The sequence below is a fragment of the Battus philenor genome, unplaced genomic scaffold, assembly GCF_028537555.1.
Source record: "Battus philenor isolate CCGP_79_NKW_IND1 unplaced genomic scaffold, ilBatPhil1.0.hap1 SCAF_8, whole genome shotgun sequence".
Classification (NCBI taxonomy): Eukaryota; Metazoa; Arthropoda; class Insecta; order Lepidoptera; family Papilionidae; genus Battus; species Battus philenor.
This window is the reverse complement of record NW_027181748.1, coordinates 7,838,328-7,855,988: the sequence shown is the minus strand read 5'-3', so window position 1 is coordinate 7,855,988 and position 17,661 is coordinate 7,838,328. Positions and strand designations below refer to the sequence as shown.

General features: G+C 31.2%; 1 protein-coding gene across 1 annotated transcript; it reads left to right on the top strand.

Annotated features, from left to right (window-relative positions):
- The first annotated feature begins 417 nt into the window (after positions 1-417).
- On the top strand, positions 418-3,709 carry LOC137931603 (venom allergen 5-like). The gene is made up of 5 exons (XM_068775052.1): positions 418-645; positions 1,167-1,288; positions 1,916-2,176; positions 2,834-3,029; positions 3,119-3,709. Exons 1-5 carry the CDS (start codon positions 567-569, stop codon positions 3,394-3,396), a joined length of 936 nt encoding a protein of 311 aa, XP_068631153.1. The 5' UTR covers positions 418-566; the 3' UTR covers positions 3,397-3,709.
- Positions 3,710-17,661: the final 13,952 nt, after the last annotated feature.

Sequence of the window (17,661 nt, the reverse complement as noted above, 5' to 3'; positions counted from 1 at the left end):
TATTTCCACGTTTGGTTCGGACACATCACAAGAACTCGATTTCATTGACAGCCATCGGTTGCGGTATAATGAGTTTTAAATTATTACAGCGGATAAAAAGTGACCGTAAGATGTTCCTTTAAACCTTTCTTTATTTCGTAACTGACCACACTGCACGATCACGATCATTTTGTAACTAATAATCCTAAATAAATGTGTAATAAAATGTAAATAATTGTAATGTAATTAGAAGACAGCCTTAAGATTACACAAAGCCAAAATTAACAGGGGTCTTGCAGAAGTAGCGTGTGTCTTGCGCGAGCGCTTGTGCGGCGATGACGGCAAGCAGGCAGCGGCGTCAGCGTGTCTCCATGGTAACCCAGCAGCGAGTACTTAAACGCTCGCCCTGAAGCCTCACGTACAGATTGCTAAAATCCGGAGAGCGCGCAGCACGTTGTGCAGCGGATCACCGGCGAACAGATCATTGATGTTTCGTAAATATAAGTGACAGCTTTAGTTACGAATCTCAACTTTAATTGTGAAATATAATTTTTAATCAAGTGTTGTGAACTAACTCAAAACGTACAATGATTCGTCAAGTGATATTTGTTTTGGGAGTTTTTCTCGCAACTACAGAGAGCTGTGGCCCCGGCAAGCATTTAATAAGTAAGTTGAATTTTTATGTTTTATGACTTTATTCTAATTTTATTTTCTTAGACCTACCCTATACACAGGCTGTCGTTTTGTTTGATATCTATTAAAAAAATTTCTTTTAATAATAAACGTATGTAAGCTCTGCTCTATTGCAATCGTTTCCTTTCATTTCTTAGCGCCATTTGTTTGAAATAAATAATATCACAATGAAAAATTAAAAATAAAATATTTCTTCAATTTTTTCAATTAATTATTCATTTCTTCGTCGCCACCTAGTCTGGATTAAACCAATGGGCTTTAAGTAAAACTAGTCATCACTTATTTGCATACTAGTTCTAGTTGAAAAACTACATCGTAAAATTTTATCGACATAGATACCCTTGGTAACACGCACTAATAAATTAAATAAATCTCACAGTTTATGAAATTGTAAGGATCCTTATGAATTCACTAGAGCGTTCATAATATTTTCTAATTTTTTAACAATGAAAAAATAATAAGATAATATTAATATATGTAACTATTTTCTTCAGAATCTGGGGGACTGACAGAGTACGAGAAACAAGCAATTGTGGATGCACACAACCGGCTTCGACAGTCAGTTGCTTTGGGTCAAGTTTCCAGTCAACCTCCTGCAGCTAATATGATGGAGATGGTAAGTTATATATATATACATTGTGAATATTTAACATTCTTCATATTTGTACAAATATTTGAAATGTAGAATGGAACGTTTATTAATAGCAAAATAAACATAAATTAAAGATTGAAATAAATTATACATATTAAAGTAGTCTCATATTTCGATCGTGTCGTTATGTGGTTTTGAAAATTAAAATGTTACATCATGTTTTATACCACACATTGAAAAGCTTTTAATACGTTTACTTTAAATCCGTAAAATAATGTTCCTATTACTGGTTATATTATATAATAATAATATTTACACGATTGATATGTTCTCATGTTTAAAGCAAATAATGAATCCACTTCAAATTATATTTGTACACATTAATTAAACACAAGGTTACGTTTTTAGCAATACAAAATTTACCTGTATGTTTTATTAATAGATTAAATGTTAAAGAACCTTACATATTATTGATATACCTCTTCATAAAACATAATTACATTTTTTATTTCAAAATTAAGGTGCAATAATGACGTATAACTTTACGTGTAATTTACAACAATTTAAGTATTCTTATTTGTGAAATATTAGGTTAATACATTGTTATTCCTTACGCGATAAATGATACATTAAAATTATTATTTTAAACAGGTATGGGATGACGAGTTGGCAGCTACTGCTCAGCATTGGGCCGACCATTGTACTCCCGCCCATGATAGAGCCGCCCAACGTGATGTCGGCCGTTTTCCTGTGGGTCAGAATCTCGCAGCCACATGGACTACCCGCCCCCCATCTGACCCATCTGATTCTCAACCCGATTTTATGAAGCAAATCAATGCATGGTTCGACGAAGTCCGCATTTATGGCTTCAAACCTATTAGCGGTGGTCACGGCACGGGTCATTACTCCCAAGTATGTAAATGTTTATTCGTTTACATTATTTTTGTACCATTTAAAGTTCTGAGTCACAACATCGTACGTTAAGTTGTTAGATTATTGATATTGTCATAACTACATCGTATTTGTAGCAGTATATTTACCTTTTTATCTGCTTCAAGTAACATTCCATTATTATATTAAATATACCGTCTTCTCTGTTGGTGTAGAGTAATATACTCTGCAATATATTTGTCCATATTATATTTTTAATGTAAATCAATGCTGTAAGAATAAATATAAAAAATAAAGGATGAAAGAGGGAAGAAAGAGAGTTGTTGTGAAAGATGATAGTCTCTCTCCGAGGGTGAAAATAGAAAGATTTATATTCCTGTCACACCAGTAAGCCACCAATAACGGGACCTTAAAAAATATATGTGTACAAACTTGTTGAAGCTGAAATTATATATTTTTACTTTTATAACCAGTAAGATGATCAGAGAAGAATAAATGTGCAATAGCAATTCTTTCGATAAAAATGTTCGTGATGTCGTAATATCTCAATAATTCTCTTAACTGTACTGCCCTCTATTTGACGATACTATTCGAAATTGACATCTTGGAGAAATGCAAAACTTTAAAGGTATACACAATATGACGAAATAATAAATGTTTTATTTTCTTTTGTTACAGTTGGTTTGGGGGGAAACTTCTCACGTTGGCTGTGGCTTCACATTTTATTATGATAACGTTAAAGGCTATACTAGACTCTACGTTTGTAACTACGGTCCAGGCGGCAATGTGATAGGGTCAATTCCTTACGAAAAGGGTTACCCGTCTTGCAGTAATTATGGACTTTCGAAATCGAAGAAATATTCAGGCCTTTGTTGTAAGTATCTTACTTCATACCCTACATTCTGTAATATGACCGCAACACTTAAATAAAAGATGTAACTAACTGTTTAATTTTATTTTCAGCTACCAGTTTTACCTCAACGTCCACTTACCAAACGGTCGACAACACGAATAGCTACATCTCGAATATCATTCCCGACAGCACCGGGGAAAATCAAGCCTACAACTACCAGTTCAGTAACCAGTATTACAATCAATACCAGCTGCAGTACCAGCGGCCGGCATCCTTCTACCCGACAGACAGCTCCACTTTCAGGCCACTGCTCAATATCATCAAGACAGCGTCAAATTTATTTACAAAACCAAAGCCACAAGTGAGCATAAGTACAGTGTTTGTTTAAGTCTAATGGATCATAGTTAGACTTATTCATGCACATATCATAGCAGTATTTAATTCAAGGTGACAGTTGTGTTACTCGACTGATTATTCGAAACTGTTTTACTGCGGTTTTTCGGATCTCTTTAGTTTTATTTAATCCTTGGTTTTACAAGGAGATAATGGATTCATTATAAGAGCTAACTTAATTTAGAAGAATATTGTAGGATTGAATGTTGAATGTTAAAAATGTGTGCTGTCGCGAGCGATGTTCTAGTACTAGCTGAGTGTGTTGTTATTAAGATATTTAAATTTATTTTATAGCGAAATAAATATTTTTTTAGAAAAAAAACTTGATTTTAAGTATACACCCTCCCAAAGCATTTTAAAACATTCATATTTTCAAATCTATTTTAGAAGCGGTATGTCATTAAAAAAACATCTAGTTATTTAAAAATATTCGCCGGTATGTAAAATTATTCTTAACATATTTGTGGTGTTTTACAATTGATTCTGATGACTTTGAATAAAATTTAAGAAAGAAAATACAACAAACAAAAATAATTAATTACAGCTCGTTTTATGACCCAACGTGACGATAAAATTGTTTGAAATAATTAAACTTTTAATATTTTTTCGTCCGAATCCAGTTTATAATCTACATGTATTTAAGTAATTCCTAAGCTGCGGCGAGTCATCGTACTTCGTCCGATTAAGATTCCATATTAGTGATTACGATCGAAATTTTTTATGTCTTAATATTTTCTTTCTGATGTTGTAAACCATACATTGGGTTTGCTATCATTTATTTAAATTACGACCAATTACCATATTTACTTGGCGAGTAAATAAATATCATAATAAATGGTATTTCTTTATTAACGTTTATCCCTATACAATCGTATAATGTACGACGTTACAAGACATAAAAGTTTTGCTACTTGTAATCGGGGAAAATTCTCATAAGTGCATAAAAAATCGATCATGGGCAATGATGCGTAGGTTATATAATTTTTCTTTAAACTCACTTTCTATGCAAATATTTTTACCGAGGAAAAGGAGTATCATGTTAAAAGTGACATGTGTGGAATAATGGTAATGGACTTTTTAAAAGTTATTAGAAGAATAGTAACAGAACAGCATATTTGAATGTTATTATAATATAACTCGGGCTACCAAAATTGTAATTCACTTTGTAGAAAATTGGGAATCAAAACAAAGCACAGATATTTATAAGTAAAAACGCTTCGAATGAATCCTGCAAACTGTTTTAATAGCACTTTTAAGTAATTTTTGTTTTGATCCAAGAACCGTTACAAGCCTGGAAAGAATTATAATCAATGTTCACATTAAAACACTACAAAATTACTTCCTTAAGATCGATTTCGACCTCAATGACACCTTCCGGCAGTCATAAAGTATACTATATAACGTATTTACGTATTGTAATACAATACTTTTATCCGTATTGAAAATCATAATTATATTATAAAGTTTATATATTTCCTGATCGATTTTCACCATAATAATTCATTTAAGTCATCCAATAATTTTACTACATCTCCAATTAAACCCAATTAATTAATTTCTTAATATGAACTTGCACCAAATTTTATAATTTCTATTGTATTAGCTGGCGATGAAGAACTTTGAAAATATTATAGCGATAAAACGTCAAAGCGAGTCCGATTTATAAAAAATTATAAAAAACACACAGACAAATATATATTTTAAGACGTATACATATGTTTTCTTTATTCCGGACAAACATATCTTATTATTTACATTCAATGCTGTTTTTAAATACAGAAATTTCATTACCATTTTTGGATTTTAATGTCAAGAATATGTCAAAGATCAAAATATTTATCTTAATTCAGAATGTAGCCTTCCTACACCAATTTGTCTTAAACAAAGTATAAAAAAATATTTTTCGAATCCGAAACTCGTACAAATATTCGTAAATTTAACTTAACGGTCATTACTGTCAATAAAAATACCAGAAATTAATTTTATTAATCTATATTTGTTACATTATAACTGATTAAAACATTTTGATATCTAAATGTTATGGTGTAAAAACCTTGACTATATTAACCTTGACCTCAGCTGAGTGGAACCCGTGTTAATAGTGTGAAAAAATGAACAAATATCGTAGAAGATGTCAATATTAATGTCTTCCGATTTAACACATGCCTTAAAATCATAATGTTGTGGAAATGTGACATACAATAAAAAAACAGTCCGAAAAGGTTTCTAGTATTTAATAACAAAATACAACCTTCTACAAATGTTTTTGAAAAGTAACATGGAATCCTAACCAAAAATAAATCCTGACTGTCTAAGGTTATTAGTAAGTCCGACGTGATTATCGTATAAATGAACGATATATGACTTTGTCAACGGGCTTAAATTAACTAGACTTAGATAAAGTAAAATAACCATTTTTTTTTTCAAAAAAAAGTGTTCTCTAGCAATGATAAATACGAATAATAATAGAAACAAACGTATAGTTAAATCGATTAAAACAAATAAAAAGATCAAATACATATGCCGATTAGTTATAGGTGTATAAATATTGGTCATCAGCAAAAAGCTTTAAAGTTTGTAATAAATTATACCTATTTTTACACTTATAAGTGATGACTCTATAATATGTTACACTAATTTATTTTTTCTAATGAAATGTGACTGACTAATAACTTCTTGCAGCTCAAAATTTGCAGGGACATACAGTAAACAATAATTAATTTTAATATATAGTAATCCCGATTTTGAAAACGCCTTTTATTACTATGCTACCATTACGTTGTTTGTAATTTATGAAACTATTGATTTTGGACAAGGTTTACGATACGTTAATTGTCAGCAACTAAGCTATATATTTACCCTTTTTAAGCTTTTACATCTATAATCAACCTGATTAAAGTTACAAACTGTTTAAGAATTTTTGTAGTCTTAAAATAAAATATCATGATTATTTTTATTAATAAATGGTGAATATCAGCTCCAAAATACTTTTATTCTCATTAAATTACATCATCTTTATACGAGTGTATCTTAAAAAGAGGCCAGCCCAATATATGTGACGTATAAAGTGATGTTTATATTGCGGAAACAGCCTAATATATCGACTAAATAATACACGTGTATTTATAAAAAACCCGATGTTATGAACATTGTGGTAGAGCTCCTACTTAGAAAGTAATTAACGTATCGTCTATACTAAGGGGAAGATATTGAAAGTTTTTTTATTTCTAGAATAATTTAAGTAACGGCTGTGTCTTTAGCGAATGAATGCGACGAGTATCCTTTTAGCAATAACAAAGCATCACAAGTCAGAAGGAACAACCGGTGTCCAATTACCGGCCGAACGAGAAATGTTTTCTTGGTCATATATAATCCTCATCACAGCCATACATTGTCTACTGCTTAACATACGCCACCCCTGTAGATTTCCAATAAGATAGGTTAGAAAAAGTCTGCGTCCAGCATCCTCCGATAATCACCTCGTCGTTGCTTCATGTGTTCCTATTTGTGTGGTCTATTGCCACATATGAAAAACGTTTAATAGACCGGTAACAGTAAACGAACGAATATAGTCGTTGAGACTCGTTATGACAACCCAAGTTGATGGCAAAGACTCTTGCATCCAGGAGAAATACCTAGAAAATCTGCCTATGGGATCTAAAACTAAACGGGTAATCGGCTTTCTAAATCTTTAGAATCGACTGAGAAACCAAATCCGATGAAATACATAGCGGAAAATCCCAAGCTTAGATAGTCATTGTAAAGAAGCTATGCTAGGGAAAGCTCCTCGCTCGCTCAAGGTGTAAATGCCACGGATACTTGTATTAACTTGTCGCAACAGGTTAGTTTTCTCTATTAAGCGTAATTGCGCGGATTTTGCTCCGGGTTTGGCTAATCTAACCAGACCCTCCATACGCCTACGATCTCGGGAAGGCACTAGGATACTACACAAGTACACTTTAGTAGTACATGTATGTCTTGCACAGAGGACTGTCCGTAACACCTAAATTAAAGAGATGTTTGTTAATAATACCATGACCAGTTATATCCCCCATTTGGAGACATTTGGAGTCGCGATAGCCGAAGTAGAGTTTTAAAGCGCTGGCAGCTTATGGCAAAAATTGCTTCCTAAGACATTCCTCATAGTTTTTCCATCGCTAAATGTCTTAATTACTAGTGCGCTCTTATATGATAAATCTAGTCTCACCGATTGATAGTGGAATCATGGGCTTCGCATTATAAATTACCATGCTTCAGCACCTTCTGGCCAGCTCATTTGCAGTAACTTTTCCACTGGAAATGCTTTGGATTGACGTAATTGTTAAACTTTAATTTAAAAAAAATTCTCCTTATAAGAAAGACTTAGATAAAAGATCTTTCCCCATCTTATTATTTTACTTTTTAAAAAACGAATTAACATGTTAATAATGTTAATATAAGTAACAATAAAATATTGTTTAAATAAACAATATCCCAACTCAAATAATCCTCATGTCAGTTATAAAATGCATTCTCTAAAAGCTGTTTAATTTGTATGCTCCGTGGTACGAATGACATAGCAATAACATAATGTGATTTCGGTCAATGATATCGTGAAAATTGAGAGTTAGTAAACAATGAGAATTTTGGCTTGCTAACACACCCGCGCTAATGCAATTACTACCTTTTTAAGTCTTCTATTGCTGTTTTACATATCGTAATAGTTTGATATTTGCATGGAAATTTAGTTACGAACTTATTAGATACAATTAAATAACCATAAAATGTTTTATTTAAAATTATAATAAGACTACGATAAACTATATTATTAAAGTTCTTAATTTCAGCTGCAAAACGTCCACACTTCCATTGTTTATAATACTTAAAGAAGTTCGCTGGCCCGCATCGAGCGTCTGCCTTTCCACCATCATGACAGGCTTATCTTTCATTCGCCCACAAGGTGGACCGATGGACAAACTTGTTAATAAACTCTGGAACTTTAAGACCCTAACAAGCAATTCTGAGTACTACGAAGCCTACCCATCGCCATTTCAACTTACCAATCCGCTTGACTATTTCAGTCACTTTCGTTCCCCTACGGATCTCCTCATTCCCGATTTGACTTGTAGAGAAAATCTGAAAATAGCCCTTTCCATAGTTCGTTGAGGTACAATAAGATATCCAACGAGGCCCTAAAAAAGATTATTTTTTAATTTAAATAACAGCGCCATACAAAACTTACTTAAAATATTTTAGTTATTCTTTAATAAATCTTTATAAATACATATTTATCCAAATGTGCATCACATTACATTAAGTGTCAAAGTCAATACTGTTATCTTTTTTTTTTCATAATTTTATTAAGGCACTAGGTTAAAAGTATAGTGTTAATTGAAACTGTACTTCTCCTTTTTTAATTCCTGTTGAAAGAACAATCATATAAAATACTATTTAAACGTTTAGCGTTGAGTTTCAATGTATCCGTAACATAATTCCTGTGCCGAGCAGCGTAACAACGCTAAGGGTCTACCCTTAGCGTTGTTACGACGAACAGAGCGTTCACACAGTAAATAAGATATCCAAAAATCAAAAAAGTCACCATATTCTCTCTTACCGTGCTGCCTCACTTGTTCAGCAATTTTACTAGCTATGATGCCTGTATACTCAATCACAGTATTAAGTACATACTACTGTTTGAAAGCAGATGTGTTCTATGTGTTACGTGAAAGTAGAACAGGCCCCAAGAACAAAGACGTAATTAATTTAAAAGTACAACTGTCATATGGGTCCGGTCTACAGGGAAGCCTATGTCCAACCGGTGATGCTTAAACTGAAATGATCATGATGATCATGTCCTTTTTTATTAAAACGCAGTTAAAGAAAATTTTAAATAAATATAGACAGACTACTGTTCCTGTAAACGCAACCCTTTTTGGTGTTAATTAAGAAATATGTTGTCCATTTTCACGTATTAATTCTGTCGTCTATCTTGTAGTATATCTGGTAATAGATTAGCTCTTGTTTTATTTATTTTTATGATTCAAACTTTATTGTACATCACAGATAATATTAAAAAAGTAAAACAATTTATATAGAGGTAAAATAGGTGGTTTTAACGCTCGAAGCGATCTTTACCAGGCTACCTATGGGTGGAGATGATGACATGAAGGAGAGGGCATATTAGAGTTTTATTGCTATTATAAATACAACAAAGAGTGTAGTTCAGTGTGCTAATTTCATAGAAGCCATAATTAGTAAAATTTCCTAGATTATATTATATCGGAACGTACATGTGTACATAGAATTATTATATAAGGCTTTGGGCAACGCTTAAAAATTTAATGTTCTTAATGTTCATCTTCTAACACATATAACTCTGAGATATTCAGACTTTCTACAATATGCAGATAAAACTAGAATAGACTCCACATTTTGTCGTTATAGAGAATACTAACGAGAATGTCACAAAACGGTTATGTGATAATCAATTTAACATATCGCATTAGTAATCGGTTGATATTACCATGCGACCGTAACAATTTCACGCGTAAAACTGTAATATCAATAAAAATTTGTTAACTCTTTCAAATCATCCTGTCATAGATCTGTGACTACTCAAGGAGTAAATGACGAATAACATCTTATGAATGACAGTAAACGCGTTGTAGTACATAAATGCTGCTTCATGGTCCAAATACAATATGACAATCTACAAGGATTTTCATATCAATTATACTCCCAGAGAACTTTATTTAAATGCGATAGATTACCTTTTTATCTCAGAATAGATAATTGTCACAAAATCCTCGACATTTTCATATCTTTATTACATAAACTAAGTTCTCACAAATCACAAATATATTTATTATAGTTGTAGAAACAGCACATATTACAAATATATTGTACTTTTTACAACAAATTTTAATTTTAATTGAGTCTTCTTGATTGTTCCATAAATAACACGAAAGAAGCTCAGGATTCAAAATATGACATTATAAAGAGATTATCGCAATTAATCTCATTTGAATTCGATTTCACCGTGAGGAAAAATTTCCATTTTATTTTACACCACATTACAAGTGGCAATCAAAGAGAAAAAATATTTTGCTGTTTATTTTTGACTTTTGCTCATTACATATAAAAGTAACCATAGAATTTTTTTTATGTTGTTTAAAAATTTTTTTTCCTAAATTCAACTTATCTAACTCATATAAACTTGCTCATTGGAGTGTTTTTGTATTTATGTATTAGAGGCTCTGTGTATATTTCTTCTGGTATAATTATATTTCTTCGGATACAATGTGTAAAGAAACAAACACGACATCACAATTAATAAAAAGTTTTTTTAACTAAAAGAAACAAAGGTTTTCCTATAGCCAAACTATGAAAAAATATACACGTTAATATTAAATGCAGCGTGCGTAACGAATTGATAATATCCATATTTTAGAGCATAGTAAACAACAGATTGTTTTTGGCCATATTCTTGATTTAGTGTTATATTATTCATAATAGTTTAAACAATCATCAAAATAATTTTCAAACGTAAATGTGTTTTAACAGGTCTAGCAACTAAGTATAAAACACTGTACTGTTTAAAAAATCGTGAAATAAAAGTTTGCAAAGCTTTTATGCTAAATATGGATATTTAAAGCAAGACTTTGATTAAAATTAAACAAGACTGCACATAAAAATATACTTGCAAAGTGTCGTTATAACAAAAAGACAGCTTGCTATAATTACGCTATTCTACCATAAAATATAACAAATAATATCCTTAGCCAACACAATCAATCCTAATAATATAACAAAAAAAATTTAAGTTTCTACAGGTTTTTTGTGTAATTTGATGTGTAATGCAATAACATATACAATAGAAGTCAAAATAAAACAGAACATTTAAATGAAAATTTAACTTGTATTAGAAAAAGAAAGCTTTAACATTAACAAATGTCCAGTAACACATCGCATACTTAATGTTATTTCGATTCATTAATTTTATCCAAAAAATTTTAATCCAATTAAAATTTAACGGAATGGGTCTATCTGTCATACTATCACTCGCGAATTTTAAGATTCTATTTTACAATCAAATGAATAGCCCTGTATAATCTCTTTACCATAGCCCTCAAACACTAAAACATAATTTGCATACCCAGGTGGATAAACAATATTTAAATGTCGGAAAACATGCAATCTCAAAATTTGATTTGCTACAATAGTCATTGAAAAACGTGTGTCATATACATATATGTTAAATAAGAAAGTTATAGTTGAAACACTATCGAGCCTCTTATTTACAGCATTTAATAACTTTATTGGCAATTATATATGTTGAGTCTTTGTTGATTATTTTTTTTAATATTGAGAGGTGTACTCTTGTACGACTACCCGCGTCAAACGATAGCTATAGGTATTGACTACTAGCGTCATCTTTTGGCGCTATCCGTAGTTACAGCAATCCGGCAAAATAATATAATAAAAATGTAAATAACAAACGAAAGTTTAAAAAATGTTCAGTTTGTTACATTTAAATTCACTAATTGTTTTTATTTACGTAAAAAAATCTGTGAAATATTTGCAGTGACATCTATGGAGGAATATGTAAACATATATGTAACGAGTTATATGTTGTTATGTTGTTTCCAAAAAATTTGTCTATTACATTTTGGGTTATCTCCGAAACAATACTTATGTAATGATATTCAGTTTTTGTTATTAAATAACGCTTTTCATAAAAGATTTTTTGAAAATCATTATCAATATCAAATCTCTTCGTAATGTATTGGATAACTGATAGATGGCTCTTTCATAAATATCAATTTCAGCTACATTTTATGATATAATGCCGAAACCGCAATTTTATTTACAATAAATATTTTTTCTTTTTACGTAGATTTGCCGGATGATGAGTTATAGATATAACAGTTTCAAAGGGATGAATGCACCGCTTATTTGACAGCAAAAAGCTTTGAAGCTTTTATGCCCATTTCCAATTAATCTGTATAGAGTGACCACTATGAAATATGTTACAATATTTGATTTTTCTATTGGAATGCGACTAGCCAATAACTTCTAGTTGAAAAACTGCACGGACAGATAGTAAATAAAAATTAATTTTAATATGGTGTAATCCGAATTTTTTTAAACGCTTTTACTTACGCTTTTATATATGCTATATTATTTCTGAAACCATTTATTTTTTGATAGGATGTACCATATTTTAATTAATATTAAAATAAGCTATAGCCTGTTAATGCTTCTATGTCTAGAACTCATCACTTTTTTTATAAAAAAATTACAAAAAAAGTAACTTTTTAAATTATTGCCAATTTTTTTCTTTTATATTTCCAAATTTTAAAAATTGCCGATTTGTTATGACTTAATATAATACTTAACTAAAACATGTTCATAAAATTAATCACTATTTATAACTATCCATTTAATTGCCTAAATATTCGGTATCCATTTTCTACATTTTCATTTTAAAAAGTAATATAAGATTATGACATGCAAATTTTACGCTGATGGAGTCGCAAGCAACAGATTGTCTGATATAATATACATGGCATATGTTACGAAGTCATGATAAGGTAATGTACCGATATACTTATGTCCTGGAATTCGCACTTTACACATTTTATACTCAATAATTCTTATAACTTAGATAACACTTCAAACTATATTTTTTTATTCTTGTTTAATATTTTTAAAGCATTGTGAACATGTTTTTCATTTTTCTTTTTTTAAAAGGTATCAATTATTCTTTATACAGGTTGATACATACTATCAAAAATCAAAACTTACAGAAATTAAAAACAACGTCATGATATAACATTAAGAACAACCTTTTACAAATTTGGAATACTAAAAATTTAAATGAATAATTGTTAACAGTCTCTCTGCAGACTTTGCACTACCAGAAGTTATTAATATTTCGTATTTCGATAGAAAAAAAAAATACAATTAATCTATTACATTTCCAAATTATTACCCTGGATATCTAAACCTTGTCCTGTTATTTTCATAAATAAATTACTTTCGTATATAATATTAACGATTATTGCATCAATATACACTTTCAAAGTTGAGTCAGTCTGAGGTATGAAAATGTGCTAGTGGTAGAATTGTTTTGAGAGTCTGAGTAAATAACACTTCGGCAGATTTCTTATTATGTAAAGATCTTTATAGTAATCTTAGTAAGAACCGGTTGTAAAGACTAATGAGACAAACAGTCTCAAGTCCCAAGATAATAAGCAGTATAGTTCCACGGCATTAAGAATGCAGTGCGGCAAACAATGATGATCATTGTCCGCCGACCTTAGTTAGTATCCAGTCGTTTCTAACGGTTCATAATTAATTAGCTCTAAGTTAGATTTTCGAACCTAACGTTTGTTTTCATATTTTGTTTGATTGCAATGCGTAACTAGCCAGGCTGGCTTACAGTAAATATTCACCGTATTCTTAACGCGGACAAACCATAGACATGTTATCCTCGGTTTTACGAAATTCGTTCAGCATCACATTGAGCGGACTACAAACATAAAATTAGGTGATCACTATAATCAACAAGTATTGACTTTAGCCAGGCAGTAGCAAATCATAGCTATTTTTTGGCCACACAGACGCTCTTGAGTCGGAATGACTATTAAGTGACAGTCTAAGCCATGGTTGCACAGACTTATTAAGACTAGGGGCCACTCGGGCAAATCATGAACTGATGGCGGGCTGGCCGCCAGAAGTATAGGTAATTAAAGACAATAAAGAATTAATAATAATCAGAATTCGATATTTTTCGAATGTACGAGAGTATTATTCTTGCTGTCGGCGGGCCACCAATGTTCGACCGGCGGGCCGCGGTCTGTGCATCCATATGCAGGAGACCCCATGGTCTAAGCCGAGGTTCCTCCCACGAGCGGCCTTGCGTCGAGCCTCTCTACGGAGCGCCCCCTTCAATAGTTTAAGGCAGGTTGGCCTTCTAATCCGGTAATAATGCGTGTTATATATCGATCCGATCGGTGGTTCTCGAAAGGTCTCTTGAGCTAAATTACGTAGTGTAGAGGGTAGTAGAAAGTTAAGGCAGAGTTTCCACGCTCTGGCCTCTCAAACCCGCGAAATCAAAAAGCAACAGCACAGATGCAGACCAAAAATTTTTAATTTAAATGCACCTTATTTTATTAAATTTACTATTCGCATTTATAATTTTACAAAGTGGTGGTTTCTCTATATTAGTCACTCCACTTTTTTTGGTGTAAACTAAAACGCACAATACATAGGAAAAGATCGAGAAGAAAACTTTCCTGAATATTGCTTAAAATTCGAAACAAATTCAAAATCAAAATTTTACGCTATCCCCCATCTTTAATTAGTTTGAAGTATATTTTTACCGAACTTGAATGTTTATAACGTGAATTGTAACAAGCTGATCTCTGGGTTTACAGCGCAATAAATAGTAGACTGAAAGCAATATCTTTTTATTGGACCCTTGACAGTATTAACAAGATCTTGCCTCATAACGGTATCAATTGTCGTTCCCTTTTCTTCCATTTTAGTTTATTGTGGATTCAAACAATATCGTAATTAAAAAGAAATAACAGGAGATAGTAAAATATTTTAAAAACAAATGTATAATTTTTACTTATCAAGTGAGAAAAACTTGAAATTTTATTTCCTAAATAATTTTTATAGCAGCACAATTATTTAAAAATAAGTAACCTTTTTATTTACATATTTATAATACGTTATATATCTAATTATTACTAATAATATAACCAAAACATAAAAGATAAATAAATCTAATATGAATATATAAAAATTAAATAAACGATTATTTAAAAAACTATTACAACTTTATATTTTTTAGATATTCTTGTCCTTTTTATACGTACACGTACACATAATGGTTTATGTATTTTTGTTTAAATATCTATCTATCTCGTTCTCGTTTAAATATCGATCTATCGTATTTTCCGGACTACCTGATGCACTATTTACTTATACAAATGTACTCAAACTTTCAATACATCACGAGGTGAAGATAGTATGAAAACTTTTTATGTACTTGTAAGTCTTATAGTCAAACAACATGGTGCAGAAACCAGAAGACAATATCTTTATTCTTGCTTTTTTTTATTCTTGCTGAAATTGTACCGAACTTAATACGAAACTAACTTATTTTTTTTTTCGAATTAGCCTTAACAAATTAGAGAGGTCTAATTGTCGGTCGGGTGGAGAAACAGAGTCACAGAACCACCAAGAGTAAAACTAACGCGTGCCCTCATCTTTTTAATGTTTCTGCGCGCCTGCGAATGTTGGAAGGTCAAGTTTCGTATGAGGCAAAGTATAGACTCATTCGACTTGTGGTGTAGGCACTGAATGTTAAATATCTAGTGGACAGTGTGTTACACTAATTCGTCCACCTTTGAAGAGTTCAAAATAAGCATCCGAATATCCTCAGTTTGCATGCGTAGAATCCTCAAGTGCTTTGAGCACATTGCACGAAGGAGCCGGCAATATAAAAGGTAAAAGGAGAGTACAGGACGGTTTCCTGAAAGGACACAATAACAAAAGCGTACAACAGTACCGGATAATATAAAACTTAATACAGAAAAGCCCCAAGAAAAATTGTGACGGTGACTGACCCTAAATCATGAGAAAACCAAAAGGTAGAAGAAAAAATGTCAATTTTTTATGTACGAATTATGAAATAAAATATATATAATATACAAACATACTTAATTGTACACTTTGTATAATTAATATCTAAGAAGTGATATTTAAGATTAAGCTAATGTTCGTCATTGCGGTTATGCATTCAACGTATCCATCTATTGATTTACAGTCGGAGCCAATGTTTGTACAACACTTATGAATAGTTTACGAGTATGAATGCGTCAGAGTTTCTCTGTGCCTACGATACTAGTATTATACTAGTATTATGATATTTTATTGTTTATAAGTATTGAAATGTATGGAATATATATTCTGATAAGCACATTCACACATATACATTTCCACTTTTTAAAAACAATAAAGTCTCTTTACAATCATGTCTTGATTACATATATATGATAGTCATATTAAAGCTAAATTCTTCTTTAAGATACCGTATTGGGATCCATAAAAAGAGATTGCTTCCACTTCAACGTTTTATTGACTTGTTATAGCCGATATCCAATAGAACCGTTTCACACTCTTCTTTAGTTGCATATATACCTTGAATTTTGTTGAAAAATTGCTTTGAAATTTAAAAACTTAGTGCATATATACAAAGTCGAAGATATTCTTTCAAAAAAAATTTAGAATTCACACCCCGATATATAGTTGTAGCTATTGTCTGTTTGTAGTTCCTATACATCAAAAATCGCTTCAGTAGAACAAAGTTTGGCTCCAACGAACATAAAATATTCAATGCGTAGTACTTGGCTGCATTTTACCAAATCTCAGTGCAAAGTCAAGTTGAAAAGTAAGTAAATTTCTCGATTTTAACCGTTTTACCGAAACTGTGATATCCGTTGGGATTACGAATCGAATACCGGTGGCACTTTTACTTCATAATTAGAAGCAATTTGATTATAAAATGATTGTAGTTATTTATTTATTTGAACAGTGTAAATATAGTAGTACATAATAGTGTAAATGATTTTTAAGTGATAACAAAATTGATTTAAAAAATTTAATTTGAAAGTCATAACAAAAAAAATCGTGAGAGTTTTTTTTACTCTTTGCAGGTCAGGGCACATTTGTTCAAATTGAAGGATACCAATATTGGAAGCTAAATCTGATTTTACTCTCAATCAAATTAAATTTTGGCATTTCTCTCATAACGTACACAATTAATCACTGTTCTGTTTATGATCCTTACTGAACACAGAACTTATTAATTATACAGAAAGAACTAAATTTTTCATACAATTTAAAATAAGTTTAAGGATCCAGTATTCTTTTTTATTTTCATTTCGTTAATTATAGCTAATTCAGGTAAAATCACTTAAAACACTATGCTAAAGTGAAGACAGAGCATTAACCTATTTTCTTTTTATAGCGGACGCAGAACGTTGTCTAGTAAACTGTTCTATTTTTTTGAATAATGGCCATAATTTTATCTTGAGAATGCATTTAAAGTCTTTTCTTCGTTTTTCAAGGACTTGAAACAACTTCTTTTTTGTGACCTAAATATATTTATACTTCATAAGATCGTAAAAAACTTAATGATATTGATTTTTATTCTTCACTATTCCCCTCGTTCTATTCAGTCGGTAGATATTTGTCCTTGTCCACT